This window comes from Felis catus, chromosome C1, assembly GCF_018350175.1.
Source record: "Felis catus isolate Fca126 chromosome C1, F.catus_Fca126_mat1.0, whole genome shotgun sequence".
NCBI classification, from domain to species: Eukaryota; Metazoa; Chordata; class Mammalia; order Carnivora; family Felidae; genus Felis; species Felis catus.
Window position 1 is genome coordinate 194624995 of NC_058375.1, and position 16364 is coordinate 194641358.

A 16364-nucleotide genomic window follows, 5' to 3' on the forward strand; every position below is an offset into this window, starting at 1 on the left:
ACTACACAAGCTTGTGCCTTTCATTTTCTAAGCACAATTTTTAAATCGAGATCGTTTTTCCAAAACACAAAGGGTTGTTTTCAATCATGAGAGATATTTGAGTCAAGTCAGGTAAGTCATCAACAGAAAATGTGCTGGAGATAGTAGAGTTTAAAATTGGAACCAGAGGTATTAAACAGCAGCAAGAGAAACAACAGTAACAGATGTGGTAATAATTTCATACAGGAAGTGCATGTGTAGAACATGTTCTATATTACTGAATTTGAAATTCCTCTCATGTTTTCTTTCCTTGACAAGCTGTTTTTCTTCTCATTTGGTGCGTTTCACGTCAAACAAGTGTGTCACTCATGTTGTGAAATGAAGGGGTACAGAGGAAAAGGGGTTGGCTGACCATGACAGTTTGAATATAAAATGTAGAAATATCTGTAGGTATGCCACTGGCCATAAAAAGAGGGCTTGGGAATCTCCATGAACGCTCTTTTACATCATGCCAACCCTAGAAACCAATCACTCCCCCTTTTCTTAAATTTGACAGTATTTGGATGGTGTTCTGTGACTTCCGTTCTAAAGGATCTATGCTTATGTAGTAATAAGATTTAAAGGTACCTTGGTAACCAATAGGAAGTTATTTGGTGTGCTTACCTGTGCTTTGGTAAACACTGGGTTGTATTAATTAGCACACATTGTAGTGGGAGCCACATGCTATAATGTTGGTATTCAGATTTCTTCAGTTACTGAATTTGAATCTCAAAATAAGCAAAATTTTGCTTTGCGTTAGTCTGTTGACACAACTGAATAACCAAAAGAGATTAAAAAATGCATTGTGTGGTTTTTAGCCACTAAGTTCGGGGTTGTTTGTATCTTCTTTTTTCGACAGCAACAGGTGGTGAAACAACTCAGGCTTCCAGTGTATTTAAACAGGCAAAGGACAAAGTCTCTGTGAGTAAAATGGTTTTTTCCTTGTTCTTCACTTGAAGCTTCCTTTGGTATTGGTGGCAATGTTTTAATAACTTTAGTTGTAAGTTACACTTCAGATGTTTACTCTTAAATGTCATTTTATTTATTTATTTATTTACTTACTTACTTATTTATTTACTTACTTATTTATTTTTATTTGTTTATTTTTAATCGTTCATTCGCCCAGAATGATTCTCCATGGCATTTGGGCATGTCTCAGTATCTTCTAGAATGACATCTGATAGTACTTGGTGAGGGCAGAGCTGGGATTTAGGCTGTCTCTCTTTTAGTAAGATAAAAACCAACAGCACAATGATCTGGCAAAAATAGGGAAGCTCAGTTTATTTACTTTTCATGGAATCAAGATAAATCACTATAATCCACATTAAAGTGTACGTTATAAGACATTTTCATTATTGTTATTACAAAATAAGAATATGAGAAAATTAAACAATGTAGATGAGCAAATATAAGTAAAAATATATTATAGCCCCCTTATCTAAAGAAAACTATAGTTACCATTTTGATATAAACTCTTTATTTTTTCCTACATATTGATAGGTTTAATGACAAAAATGGAAGCACTGTGTATCAGTTTTTTACTAAAACAATGAATAGATTTGTTTGTTAGATTTTAAATTTGTAATAGATTTTAAAACAATAAATCAATAAACACATTTCCCTCTCATGAACCAGTCTTGTACATCACTTTAATGACTACATTGCATTGTGTTTTATTTATTTATGGTGACATACATTATCAGTTCCCTGTTACTTGACTTTTAAACTATTTTTATTGTCGTTTTAACAGTATTACTCTAGAAATCTTTTTGGCTTAATCTGTGAATGCATCCATATGCTTTTCCTTAGGATAATTTCCTAGTAGTGAAATTATTGTTTCAAGCAGAAAGTCCACATTTAAAGTTTTTTCCTAACATTATCAAAATTGTCCTCTAGAAGTGTTCTACTGACTTATATGTTCTCCAGCTGTATATAAGAGTGCCCATGTTCATTATTATTACTAGATATTCTTGTACTTTTTCTATATTTACCAAGTTATGGGGATAAAATATTGTTTTAATTTAGTTGCATTAATGGTGTTTAACTTCTTCATATGTTTGTCTTTCATATTTCTTTTTTATTGTACTTTTTATGTTATTAACCATCATTTTTTAAACTCCCAAAAGACCAAAGCAAACATGAAGTATTTTACTCCTTTCTGATTGAAAGAAAAAAAAATTAAAAGACTACTAAAGAGGGGCACCTGGCTGACTCAGTTGGTAGAGTATGCTACTCAATCTCAGAGTTGTGAGTTTGAGCCCCACTTGGGTGTAGAGATTACTTAAAAATAAAATCTTAAAAGAAAGACTATTAAAGAAATCCTAAAATTACAAAACTTTGTACAAATAAAAATATAAATATTTTGAATGATGTTAACCAGTAGTACATCACAGTGTTCTAGGTTTTAGACGTCACATGTAAATCACAACTCTTTGTTTAGCATTCTAAAAACTAGTCAGATTTTAGACTTTCACTTTTTATTTATTATGAAAAATAGAAATACGTTTCCAATGAGAGCCAAACTGTTTATATCATTTTGAACCTAAAGGACTTTATGTTGATTTTTAAAAATTGATTTTTATGTTTCCAGGCATATTCCTGAACATATGGCAAGCAATAGATTCCATTTACTGCTTTGATAAATATTGGGCTTTATTTTGAAAACACTGTAACTTCAAGATTTCTCTTTACCTTTTGTTTCTGATGGGCAACTAATGAATTGTGGCTGAGAGCAGGGCTATGAAGCACACCAGGTCTAGGTCTTGAACATTTATTAGCTCTAATAAATAGCTCCCTATGTCTTAATTTTCCAAAAATAAAGGGAGGGTTAAAATTCCTATATCCTACTTTGTGAAAAATAAATACAGTAAATTATAAAATAGTACACTGTATTGTGCTTAGAACATAGTATTTATTCAATAAACAGTGATCGTTGTTGTTGTTGTTATTTGAAAGGTAGAAGTCTTTAGGAGCAGATAGAGAAAGTAAGTCAGCTTTCCCCCATTAAAAAAAAGCATTTTTAAGTGGACATTGGAAAATCTTTTGGGTCTTTTTTTGGCTTTTAATTCCAGTTGGTTAACATACAGTGTAATATTAGCTTCAGATGTACAACATAGTGATTCAACACTTCCCTACAGCGCTCGGTGCTCTCATCACAGGTGCCCTCCCTAATCCTCACCTATTTCACCCATCCCTCCACTCCCCTCCCCTCTGGTAACCATCAGTTTGTTCTGTATAGTTCAGAGTCTGTTTCTTGAGTCTCTCTCTCTCTCTTTCCCTTGGATCATTTGTTATGTTTGTTTGAAAAATATTTAGGAAATTTTCAAGTCCCTTGGTCTTCAAGTAACTCAGTGGGAATTCGCATTAAATGCTTGTACTTAGAAAAGAAACCATATACATCTTCTACACAGAACTAATTTTTTTCCTTTATAAACGCCCATCTCCCCTTTCTGAAGAACAGAGATAGGCCACCATTCTTTCTAACTTTTTCTCATTTAACATTCTTTCCCCTCATAACCTCACCCTCTTCCTATAAATTTCCTTTATAACCCCAAGTCTAACCTGTTTTTATCTGTGACTTTCAGTACATTCCTCAGAACAGTTCTTTCTGATTTTTCAATTGATCTTTATTGTAAGCCTGACCTATAATCCTTCATTTGTTGCGTATTTGTTTTGTTTTTGTTTTCGTTTTAAGCACAGGATTAGTAGTTGTCTTTCATAATTTGAGGCAATCCAATTATTCCATTTTTTTCTCTCCTGTATCACTTTTGTAATTCACTATTTTGTGGGTAGCATCAATCAAAAAAGAATGACTTGTGCCGAGCCAGGTGCATGTCCCGCTCAAGGCGCTGGGTCTGGAAAACGAGAAGTGATTTGTGCAATCTGTTAATGGGTCTGCCCTGTTAAAGTGCCTGTGGAGGTTAAAACTCGAAATAAAGATGTCAATTTCAACTGCTATTTTTGTAACAGCAAAATCATATTAACTAATGAAATAAAATCTCCTTGGCTTCTTTATACTTTACTGCATTTTTAACAAAGTGCCCTGTGAAATATGCAACATGTCAGCATAGCTTTCTCTAGAAGCCATGTGTCCGACCCCCTGATGATTCCCACTTGAGAAATATCTCTCCAGGGACTAGCAACACCCGTAATTTAAGTCCTGTGATTTTTTATGGGCAATGTCTTTAGTGCTCACTTTCATTTTTAGAATTTATAAGACACCGTACAAACTGATCTATGCATAAAAATGTTATCAATTCTATGGTAAAACTTGGCCCCCAGTATGCATTTTACTCATAAAATGTACTAATTTTATATAAACTCTGTAATTTTTTTGACGAAATCAATGTAGACATCTGAAAGAACAAAATGTATTTTCCATTATGAGACCTTAAATATACCTTGTTCTAAAGTTCTTGAAATGTGATCAAGATTTTGATTATAAATACACCTTAAGGGTTTGAATTTATTAAAGGAACAATTCCAACAGACTCTCAAGATATTTTTCAAATATGGTATCATTGAAAGACCTATGGATTAATCAGATTTTCTGCATAGAATTCATGAAGAGTATTGTAATCTGTATTCTCATATATGAGCATTCTTTAGTTGCAGTTAACATCTGTTCAATGAAAATCTCTTGTTCTCACATAATATGCATTTCTGTCATTGATTATAACCATTTATCATGTGGTCTTTTTAGATGTCAGTATTTAATTTCTTATATGTTTATACATTTTTTATTTTCCTTTTACTTCATAGTTTTGTTTATTTTGTGCTTTTGTTTGTTTTCTTTCATGGCTAGAATTCTACTTTGTCAAAGATTCCTGCCTTTCAGGGTAGCTCAAAATCCCCAAGATGCAGCTCAGCCTGCCTTAGTACGTCTAAAAGGGCTACATTTTCTGACAGTTTTTCAATAAAGCCCACCTCAGCAGGCTCCACAGACCGTTTGCCATTCTCAGAATCAGGGAACAAGGTAAGGCAGCAGGTCAACTGAAGTTTCAGAAAAGAATATAATTTCAGAGGTTGTAAGACACAGTTCAGTAAATATATAAAAACAGAGACTAAACTCTAAAGTGTTTGACATATAAACAATAGACTCTCTTATAAACAAATAAAAGTTTCAATAGTTATTAATAGTCTAATCAGTAAAAAAAAAAAGCCTCTATTTAGGTATACTGTCCCTTATTAATTTATTATTTGTTTATTTGGTATCTTGTAAAATTTCAGATACAAACCAAAAAAATAAAATATATATGCTATTATACATAATATATAACATGTAGCATATACATATATATAGCATATAATGTATAATATGTAATATTGTATAATAATGATGAATTATATATAATATGATAGACCATTTGGACTCAGTCAGACACATCAGGATTTAATACTGCCTCTGCTACCTATTAATTCAGTGATTTTGAAAAAATTACATACATTGATTCAACCTGTTTCCTTGGCTATAAAATGCATATAGTATTTTGTGGCAAGAATTAAATCATAAATGGATGTAAAGTGCTTAGAATTCCTGTCACATAAATGCACAACATACGGTAGTGTTCATTGTTAACTGTCATCATGCAATGCCCACTGCCAGTCCTTTCTGACTAATGAGTTTTCATGCTTATCAAGAGGTTTTAGTAAAATTTTTCATTTGCTGGAGATTACTTAGGTAAATTACTATTTACCCATGTTATTTAGAATTTGAATTTCATGATTAATTATTAGCATGAACTCCAGAATAATAGATTTTTATAGCACCTCTAGGCAAATAGGAACCCTTTCTAAGTTTCAAAGTGGAAATGCTTATAAGTATATGAAATTCAGTAGTGTGTATTAAAAGAAATGTATCTATCAGCACAGGAAGAAATTAGCCAGGCTAACATAATCACTTTGTATACCTGAAGATTCACAAGAACCCAATGTGTTTTTTTCCCAATCAGGATGGAGTAACCAAGAGCCCAGAAAAGCGCTCTTCCCTGCCCAGGCCCTCCTCTATCCTCCCTCCTCGCCGCGGTGTATCAGGAGACAGAGAGGAGAATTCCTTCTCTCTCAACAGTTCCATCTCCTCTTCAGCAAGGCGGACCACCAGTAGGTTTATTTTGATTTGGCTTCCTTTTTAATCCCTTAAGTGGAGTAGAGCTTATTCTAGGTCTATATTTTACATCTTTCAAACAAAACACACATTGAAAACAAATTATATTTCTTCTAAGAATCACAAAAGCCAGGGGCACCTGGGTGGCTCAGTCGGTTGAGCGTCTGACTTCGGCTCAGGTCATGATCTCACAGTTTGTGGGTTCCAGCCCCTCGTCAGGCTCTGTGCTAACAGCTCAGAGCCTGGAGCCTGCTTCGGATTCTGTGTCTCCTTCTCTCTCTGCCCCTCCCCCGCTCACGCTTTGTCTCACTCTGTTTCTCAAAAATAAATAAATGTAAAAAAAAATTTTTTTAAAGAATCAGAAAAGCCAGACTATTGATGGATCCAAAACAGCTGCTTGATTCAAAATGATTGTTTTGGAAAATGAGTACCTACAAGGAAGTAATTAATAGAGAAGACCAATAGTCAGGAATTATTTTTTTAATATGTATCTATATAAGCTTAACTTCCTTAGAATTCCAAATCCTAAAGTCTAACTGGGAAGTCAGTAATCAAAACCTAGGATCCTGCTCAATTTGGTAGGAATTTACATTCCAGGGGCACCTGGGTCGTTCAGTCAGTTGAGCGTCTTGATTTCTGCTCAGCTCATAATCTCACGGTTCTGGAGTTTGAGCCCCGCGTTGACCTCACACTGACAGTGTGGAGCCTGCTTGGGATTCTCTCTCTCCCTTTCTCTCTGCCTCTCTCTCTCAAAATAAATTAAAAAAAAAAAAAAAGAATTCGCATTCCAATGTGGGTGTAAACATAACATGTTCCGTGCAATAGTTTAAATTTCTTTTGGTTGATGGCCCATAATGAACTAGCTGGCGTCATCACAGTTTAAGGAAAGAATATTAACAATGTTCCAATCATTACCCACTCATGTGGTGTTACTACCAAGATTATCTGGTTGAAGGACAGATGCAAATTATTTTCACAAATAGGTTTCTATTACAACAAAAATAGCTACGATTTTTTTAGTACCTGTAGATGCTAAGATCCTAAGACACGTTTTTCACTCCATTTAAGTTAATAATGCTGATGGTTAGGTAAAAATAGCCTCGTTAAATCTACTCATGAGGAAACTGACCTTTTAAAGAGGGTAACTTGTCCGATGCTACTAAGCTAGAAAGTGGTTGAATTGGTTTTCAGCCCACTGATAACTTCATTCACCTGCCCTTTTAATGTCTTTTTTATATTTATGTGGAAGAAGTAGTACTAGAAAACTATGTAGAATCACTTGGAGAATAATATCTCTGTCATTTAAAAACCATTAAAAATGGTGGAAATTGCTCCTCCCATCACATTATAGTTGATTTTGTTACTTACTCTTAAAATATTTAATAAAAATTGTCCCACTTCAAATATTACCATTCTGTATGACACTTAAAGCATATTTTTGCCTAGAATTAAAGTGTTTATTATATTTAGAGCAGTTGTGCCCTACACCATTTAGTTTCATGAAGCATTAACATTCTTTGAAGTATATGCCAGGAACCCTTTAAGATCACAAAACTATTTCTTTGCAAAAATAAAGTATTCAAACAAACTAGCAAAGAAGGCATTGAAAAGATAGTGATCCCCAGAGAAAAGACCAATTCCAAATATCCGGAGTTGGAATTGGGCATCAGCAATATGGAGGCTGTTCAGACAAGACAAAGGCACCAAGTGCTTCCCAAAGGTATACCTTGAATTATGCTTCTATCTGTGGTTATGGGAGCAAAATGGTACTTTATTCATAACTTCACATCTTCAAACTACTGTGCTCTGCCCTCTAAAATGCATCCATATATAAATTATCCTTTATGATCTGAGCCAACTCTATTTTGACTTTCTAACTTTATTTACATTCATAAGCATGATGCATTTTATTATTTGCTAAGAAACATAACTGGTACCCTGATAATCTCAGGACATTCGGTTTATTTTGTTTCCCTATAGCAATAGCTAAAAAGACAACTAAAAGAACAAGTGCTGTGCTTCCTCCCATTCACCCATCATCTCTGTAACTACACACAGACACGTTCTGGCATTTTGTACCACTACTGAAAAGATTTGAAGGAAACAAAGCTATGCCCTTAGCACAAACGGAGAGAAAGGCATTGTCATCGAGGAGTTGACAAGATTAATAAGAACACAGTTTCATAAAGTAATTTGTAAATATATATTTTCTCATAGATATATTTCACATTGTTTTAGTATTTCAGATTTAATTAACTCTTTCAGTTTCAGAACAAATAGGAAACACTCGAAGTTGCCATTTGATGACTAGAATATAATTTATTATATTTTGAATCAATCCTATCTATTCAACAGTGGTGGTAGGGCTTAATGCTTTTGGTTTTTCTTCATTCTCCAGATGTAACACAAAACTTTCATTCCTTAGTTTTCTGAAGCTTAAAGCCATTTTCTATGGGTATAGAAAGGACTCTTTAAAAAAACAAGTGAAACTTGTTATGCACATGCAGAATATTGCTTCAGCTCAGTCTCCCTCGAGTAAAACACACCTCAACACACTGATTAATTTTGAATCCAATTTGTACTGATAAAAAAGAAAGTATGTTGAGCTCCTACTGTATACAGATCTCATGGAAGGCACCAGTACAGTGACAAATAACAGAAGTTTCCGCTCCCCAAAAGACCTGAGCTATTCAAAGGTGATGAAAGCATAGAGAAAACATTTAAGGAGGAAATGAGGTTTCTGAAGAGATTTTTCTGAAGGACAGAATGACTGACTCAAACATCAAAAACTTGGTCCAAACGCGAACTTTGTAGCAAAGAAGCCTCAAAAAGCCAAGTTAGCTGTGGCTGTATCATCTTGGTCTTGAAATGTCATTTCTGTGGAAAGCAATAAAAATCATAGAACGCACACTCATCTGTCATGTTAGTCTTCTTATATCCCATTTCCTATTGTCAGTTAAACAGTCTGCCCATGGTTGGCCCTTACACGTTAAAAAACCAGAAGGACACAGGGCAGCTTTCGCTTATATGTAAAAACTGTTCACTGAAAGAAGTGAAATGCTCCTGTTTCTCCGGGAGACTGAACCCAGGCCAGTAGGTAAATAGATGTTGTCTGTAGATTATAATTAAGAAACTCTCTTGAGCTCATTCCCTGTAATTATTCCAGCAATGATTAATTATCCCCTTTCTCAGGCAGAACTTCCCACACTGATGACCAGTTGTACGAGATGACTCAAAGATCCCTTTCACTTCATTGATTTAAAAACTAATGACTTGTACCTTTGTCCTCGACAAAATTTCTAGATTTATTGATTTTACAAAGTATATATACTCAGTAATAAAAAATAAAATTCATGCCCTTCCTATAAAACACCAAAAAAAAAGTGAAGGTATTTACATTGTTTACATTTATTATTCAAATACCTTCACTTTTTTTTGGTGTTTTATAGGAAGGGCATGAATTTTATTTTTTATTGTTATTTTAAGAGAAAAGATTTTTTTTATTGTTATTTTAAGAGAAAAGATTTTTAGAGCTCAGAGGCTAAATATCACATCTGGCTTTGAATTTAGTATCATCTGGGTAAACAAGCCTCAGTATCCTCATTCTTGAATTTAGGAATAATAAGAGCTGCCTCTAACTACTGTGTTTGTTTGCTCATCACATGTTTGGTATTCACAAAAGTGCTTTGAAATTTATAAGGTGCTGTAGTCTCACGTATCTCTTTTTTTTTTTTCAAAAAAGGATTTGAAATGGCATTCAAACACACAGTTAAAAAGTTAATGTGAAAGAAACATAGTACAGGAAAATGGGCGGAAGGAGCTAAATAGTAAAATGATGCCCAAGTTGGGTTGAGGCAAAGAAATGCCTCCCACAATATCATATTTAATTGACAATGGGGGATTATTGGTTTGACTCCAAACTGCAAACTAGCAATGAAAGTATAGGAGAAAACAATCAGGTACAAGATGCACAGTGGATATATTGTTAAAATACCCTATTTTTCTAAGAAGAAAAATAGATTTTTTGTGTGTGGTTTTAAGAGCTGAGACGAGGGACGCCCAGGTGGCTCAGTCGGTTAAGTGACCGACTTTGGCTCAGGTCATGATCTCCAATTTGTGAGTTCAAGCCCCGCATCAGGCTCTATGCTGACAGCTCAGAGCCCGGAGCCTGCTTCGGATTCTGTCTCCCTTTCCTCTTTGTGTTCTGTCTCTCTCTCTCGCTCTCAAAAATAAATAAACGTTAAAAAAAAACTAAAAAAAAAAAAAAGACCTGAGACGAATTTCCATACAAAGGAAAATGTAATACTGTAGAACAATGTCTAACATGACTGAATAGCCTTCAGTACACACATTTGCAATTCACAGTGTTCCTCAATATAAATGGAAGGAGTACCACTGAAATGCAATTCAATAAATAATTTGTACACAGCTCAAAATTACTGATACAAACACACAATTGTATGTTGTATGTCTACCTGAATCTTGGAATGAACTTACTGCACAAAAGAGCAAATGGTCCATATATCATTCAAGGAATCTTTAGTAAATATGAGCCCACACAAAAAATACAGTGCAGACACTTCTTCCAACTAAAGGCAGATTCATATGCCTTAATGATCACACAAGTATAAAAAACTTTTGACACATTCAAAGTTAGAAGGAAAAATAAATCAAGAAAACCCAAGTTCTTTCTTTGCATTGATAGCAATGCATTTTCACAAATGTTACCAGGTTATAAGCCTTTGAAAAAAAGGAGACTTTCACCTTTTGGAGCATTGTTGTTATCCATAAATATTCTCAACTCCTTAAAAATTAATGTATTGTGAGTTCTGACAACCCGTGGGAAGACGATGTCTTGAGGAGAATTTTCTGATGCTGTGGTTTCAGTTTTGTTTTGTTTTGTTTTGTTTTGTTTTGTTTTGTTTTGTTTTGTTTGTGAATATAGGATCAGAGCCAATTCGCAGAGCAGGAAAAAGTGGCACTTCCACACCCACCACCCCTGGATCAACCGCAATCACTCCTGGCACCCCACCAAGCTATTCTTCACGCACACCAGGCACTCCTGGAACCCCTAGCTATCCCAGAACCCCTCACACACCAGGAACCCCCAAATCTGCCATCTTGGTGCCCAGTGAGAAGAAAGTTGCCATCATACGTACTCCTCCAAAATCTCCTGCTACTCCCAAGCAGCTCCGGCTTATTAACCAACCACTGCCAGACCTGAAGAATGTCAAATCCAAAATCGGATCAACAGACAACATCAAATACCAGCCTAAAGGGGGGCAGGTAAGAATCATATGAACCCATATTTGCTGCTGGAAGTAAATTGCCACTAATTATTAGAATGCCTTCCTCATATTATATGCTAACAGTTCTTACAATAAAAGGGAGGTGGAGGTGTTAAAAAAATTAATGGTTATGGTTCATTGCCAAGAGTTTAGACCTTATCTGAGAAATCTAGCTTATCAAATATAATGAAAATGACATGAGATATCCATTCCTTCTGGTTATTATCAGGTAAAGATGGATTTGACCATGCAGGAGAATTTTTCCATTAATTGCTAGCAGATCTTTTCTGAATGTATGTCTATTGCCTTGTGGACTTTGGTTTAAGAGATTAAAATTACATTTCTGATACGAATTTGAGTGTTCTAGTTTAGATCCTGTGACCTCATTTGACTATCTTTTAAGAATTCCACTTTTATCTCCTTTCTCCTTCGATGATTTTCTATGACATCTTCTACCATTTCCCCATCTCTACACCAACACCAGAACGGTTCGCCAAATTTCTTTTCTGGCTGCTCATGTTTACAAATTGCAAAGGGTAGACATTCGTGTTGATGATAAACAGGCAGTTTTGTATAGTTCTGATGCATGAAATTATTATAGCAGAACTCTTTAAGATTAATTATATTGGGTAGAATTATTAGTAAAGCTCTACCTATTAAGTCTTAACTTCAGCTCCAGTACGAACGTTCACATTTTTACCAACCAAGGGTGTTTGAATTCTGCCTTGACCTGAACCTTGCTTACATACCGTTTGTTTAGATGAAACAAATAGCCTGGAAGGAGATAATACAAATATCATTTCTTGTTTTCGTTGTGATATTGATCTGCCTATGGGATAGTTTGACTTTTCTTGTCAGTAAAGAGATAAAACACCCATCCTTGAGAGAAAGAAGAAAGAAAGTATCATTTCCTTTGTGCATCACCAAACTTGTAATGCCCTCTCAGCATCTCCAAAAGCCTTTCTTTTAACTTCAGTATTCTTTCCTGCCTCTCTTTATTTTGTGTCTTATATTTTCTGCCGCTGATTTTTGGTATCCTTCTTCCATGCCAAAGAAAACATATTTTCAGGCAGGTTTAGAAAAAAGATCTTGCCAAAATGTGAAGCTATCAAGGATTCCTACTCACTGCTGAAACAAAAACTCAGTATTGCCCCTTCCTTTAGCACCAAACTTGATTGCTGTCTCACTGTGATTCCGTTCCACAAAGCCCAAGGAGGTATGAAAAATCAACCAAAGAGTTGGAGGAAGTGGAGGGCAGGGGTGGTGCTCTGTATGCCCTCTGCAGAATGACTGTAACATTCTCTAGTAATAAAGTCATCGACAAATGCTTTTTCATACAAGATGTTCTTAAAATATGAGCTGCAAGAAATCTCTTTTAAACAATACAAAACAAAAAAACTAATTCTACCAAATTTGATCCTGTAATTCCATAAATCTCATAGTATTCTTGGATTCCTCAGAGTTTTACACACTCCAGAGAATGAAATATTTTGAGTCTTTAGGAAATACCCAAATGCTGTATTACACACCATTTGTAATATTTATGTTTTATATTTATATATAAATATTAGTTGACTAAAATAAATTTAGTACAAATTTTAAAGTATCATTTTAGTTTTTGTTGAGATACCTATTAAAATACAATAGCCAGTAAGTATATTTAGAATCAAATCTCTTTCTATAAATATCCTTTTGGTTTGTATTTTCCTGATCTAAATGTGGGGTTTATTTGCTTATATTCTAGAAAATATTGATACTTAACATGTTTCTTCTTAGAATCACAAGGGAATATAACTCATCTCCAAAATATTTTCCTGAAAGTAAAAAGAAAATGTAATCAAAATGGAATTATTGATATAATTTGACATGGAAATTCTACATGTGACTCCTCAAGGTAGAGAGGCATAAAGAATGGTTTTAGCCTCCGCTTTGCCAGAGTCACTAAGGTTAAACCAGTCCAAAAAATATGAATACTTCATCCTTCTGCTTCTTTACCATATCTGATTGTGAATATTTTTATGTCTAATTAATTGACTTCTACTACACTTGGTAATTCATAAAAGTGACATAAAGATGTCTCATTCTCTTGAATTCAACTAAAATGGCCTCAGAGATTGTCGTAATTAAGGGCTAGTAAAGACATATGACACAAAAATTACAGAATAAAAATAGCCTCAAACTCATGCTGTCCTTTGAAGAAAATCTCTTCTTTCATAAGGCAAGTGTTAATCTGCTGCAAAATTATCCTATCTCAGCCGCAGATGACTTGGAAAAATGTCCACAACAGTGGAGTTATGAAGCGACTCTTGTTGGAGAAGCAGGAGATATTTCCTCACCAAGATAAACAGATGGAAGGAAGATACTTGCCTTCTATTTGGTGATAGATGGTACAATGTGTTTAGGTTGGAAGAGGAAATAAATTGGGAAATTGAGGTGCCCTGTAGTTGAACTGTCTTGGTAGGAAAAATACATCACTTCACACTTTAACAGTGTTAATATAAGCTGCGAGAAATCTTTTTCTTTGAGGCTTAAAAGCCTCAAACACAAGGAGTAAGGAGAGATTCTTTTTCTGTACATGTTAAACTGGAGGTTTTGACTGGATGATTCAAGATTCCACTTTACAGAATGACTAGGAAACATTTTTATGTTAAAACATGTTAGAAATTATCAGGATGATATACTAAAGACCCTTGTTATCTGATTGAGGATCCATAAATGCACTCTACTGGGGAGACCGTAGCCAATGGCATGTTGTTACCAATTATAAATTGATAATCCTAAGATATTTGAATGGATGGTGTTCAACTCAGAATCATTGAAGAGGACAGGATAATAGCAATACTTTCCGTAGAAGGCAAGTTTTGTAATAGAGATATGTAGTCTATAGATATTAGGAAAAATAGTCACACAACTCTTATTAATAAATAAAGGAGGAAAATTATAGATGTAACCTTAATTCTTCTACACAGGCTCTATTGTTAAATCTGAAGTGGTTAGACTGTATGCCAATGATTTCATTTTAAAAGCTATATTATTGCTGTTTTAAAGTTTGTATAATCATTAAGAAATGGGAGGGGAAATATGTAATAAAAAATATATATGTCTTGGGAGCCCAACAACTTTCAAGTTGGGAAGCTTTATTATTTGCCTGAATCTGAGCATTTATTGCCCTTCCATATGTATAGGTTGTGTGCTTACATTTATTATCGCTTCTGTTAAAAGTCCAATTTTATATTGGAAGAGAGGCTTAGCTCTGTGGCTCAGTTCAGTGAAGCAAATCAATGCATAATGGAATAGATAAACTAGCTGAAGATGTGAGGAGCTTTACAGAAAGCAATAATATTAATCTTTTCAGCTAAAACACAAATTCATTCTGCTGGAAAGAACATACCCAATCCTAGATTCACTGTACATTGTGACCTTGGTTAATTTAACTCGAGGCTCAGGTAAGACTATCTTAGTGTATTAACTTGAAACTATTTCAGTGTAGTTAGCTCCCTATTCTACATGAAATCTAAATCTAGATTTTACAATCAATAGTGTTAGCTTTTTAAGAACACAGCTGCTTGATTTCAACAGAAGTAGGAAAATAAACAGTTTCTCTAAATGCGTGGCATAAAAAATTTAGGCAAGAACGCAGTGAATGGTACTTTTTACCCTTCCTATCAATGGATCAGCTTTTTTATAGGTACTTTGATTTATGTGGAATACTTTTACATGCTTTAACAAGTTTCTCGTTTTTTTCTCCAAAAGCTTTATGAAGATCACTATACAAAGAACAATTTTTGTACCCTTGTCATAGTTGAAAGTTACTGATGGGGTGACTTCACAAAAACTATTTTCTTTTATAGCTTTTTGGATATGACGGTTAGCTAGATCATGATCTCCGCAAGGACTTGTCTATGGATTTGACTGATTACCTTGTGGATTACATACTTCTCCTTCGTTCATGGAACAGTCAGTCATTTTCAGGTCAGCTGCGCTAAAGATGGTGGCATCTTCGAGCAAGTCGCACCTGTTAAAGAAAAGAACAGTACTTCTCTTTTATACACAGAATCTTGTAGAATGTGTCAATCTATTACCTTCCCAGTCAGTGTTGCCCTAGCATCTTTTTAAAAAACTTATTTAGAGGAGCACCTGGGTGCCTCAGTTGGTTAAACATCCGACTCTTGATTTTGGCTCAGGTCATGATCTCACGGTTCATGAGACTTGAACCCCGCATGAGGCTCGGCCCAGAGCCTGCTTGGGATTCTCTCTCTCCCTCTTTCTCTGCTCCCTCCCCCAGTCACACTCTCTCTCTCTCCCTCTCAAAATCAATAAGTGAACTTTTTTAAAAAGACAATAGAAACAACAAAATATACTTCTTTTTGTAGTGCCATTAATATAATGTATTTGTACCGTCTTAATGTCATACCATTTCATTTAAGCAGATGGTGAGGTCACTTTAAACTCTCAAATTCATGGTTCTACTTGAGAGATTGATAGTATTTTTGCGTTACAACTCATTAAGAATATTCACTTAGCTATTCTAACAAATTCCTTAAGTATGTGCCACAAAGGGCAAGCTGAACTTGAGTAAAGCAATCAGTGCTTCTGAAATGTAATTGGGAGAGAGGGAGGAAGGAGGGAATGGATGAGGGAAATGTGGACAGGAACCTTTTTTAGATTTTCTTATAAAGTTTTAGGAATTAGAAAACTTTTTGGGCCTTTCACGTGTAATTTGAATAAGTTACTTTTAGTTTCATACTCAAGGAGAAAATGGAATTAATGCTGGAGGCAAGTAATAAATTATACTGAAACAGGGTTTTTTTCTCATTCTGTCAAATTATGATGGCCACCATTGTGAAAGGTCTACTGAGTGCTATTAACATATAAGTAAATTAATAAAATTATAAGCTTTATAAATTAAAAGAGAATTAAAATTTATTTAGATTTATTCCTCATTCTCATTGGGT

At 34.6% G+C, this 16364-nt stretch overlaps 1 protein-coding gene across 46 annotated transcripts in view; it reads left to right on the forward strand.

Annotated features, from left to right (window-relative positions):
- Positions 1 to 16364, forward strand: part of MAP2 (microtubule associated protein 2) — a 282928-nt gene that overhangs the window by 249806 nt on the left and 16758 nt on the right. For 26 of the 46 annotated variants that reach the window (XM_019838577.3, XM_019838585.3, XM_019838575.3 and 23 more), the window contains 4 exons: positions 878 to 939; positions 4823 to 4993; positions 5970 to 6117; positions 11067 to 11407. In XM_019838577.3, the coding sequence (XP_019694136.2) occupies positions 878 to 939; positions 4823 to 4993; positions 5970 to 6117; positions 11067 to 11407 (722 nt within the window). The remainder of the gene's footprint in view (positions 1 to 877; positions 940 to 4822; positions 4994 to 5969; positions 6118 to 11066; positions 11408 to 16364) is intronic. The other 20 variants (XM_045034420.1, XM_019838591.3, XM_045034416.1 and 17 more) reach the window with 3 other exon arrangements.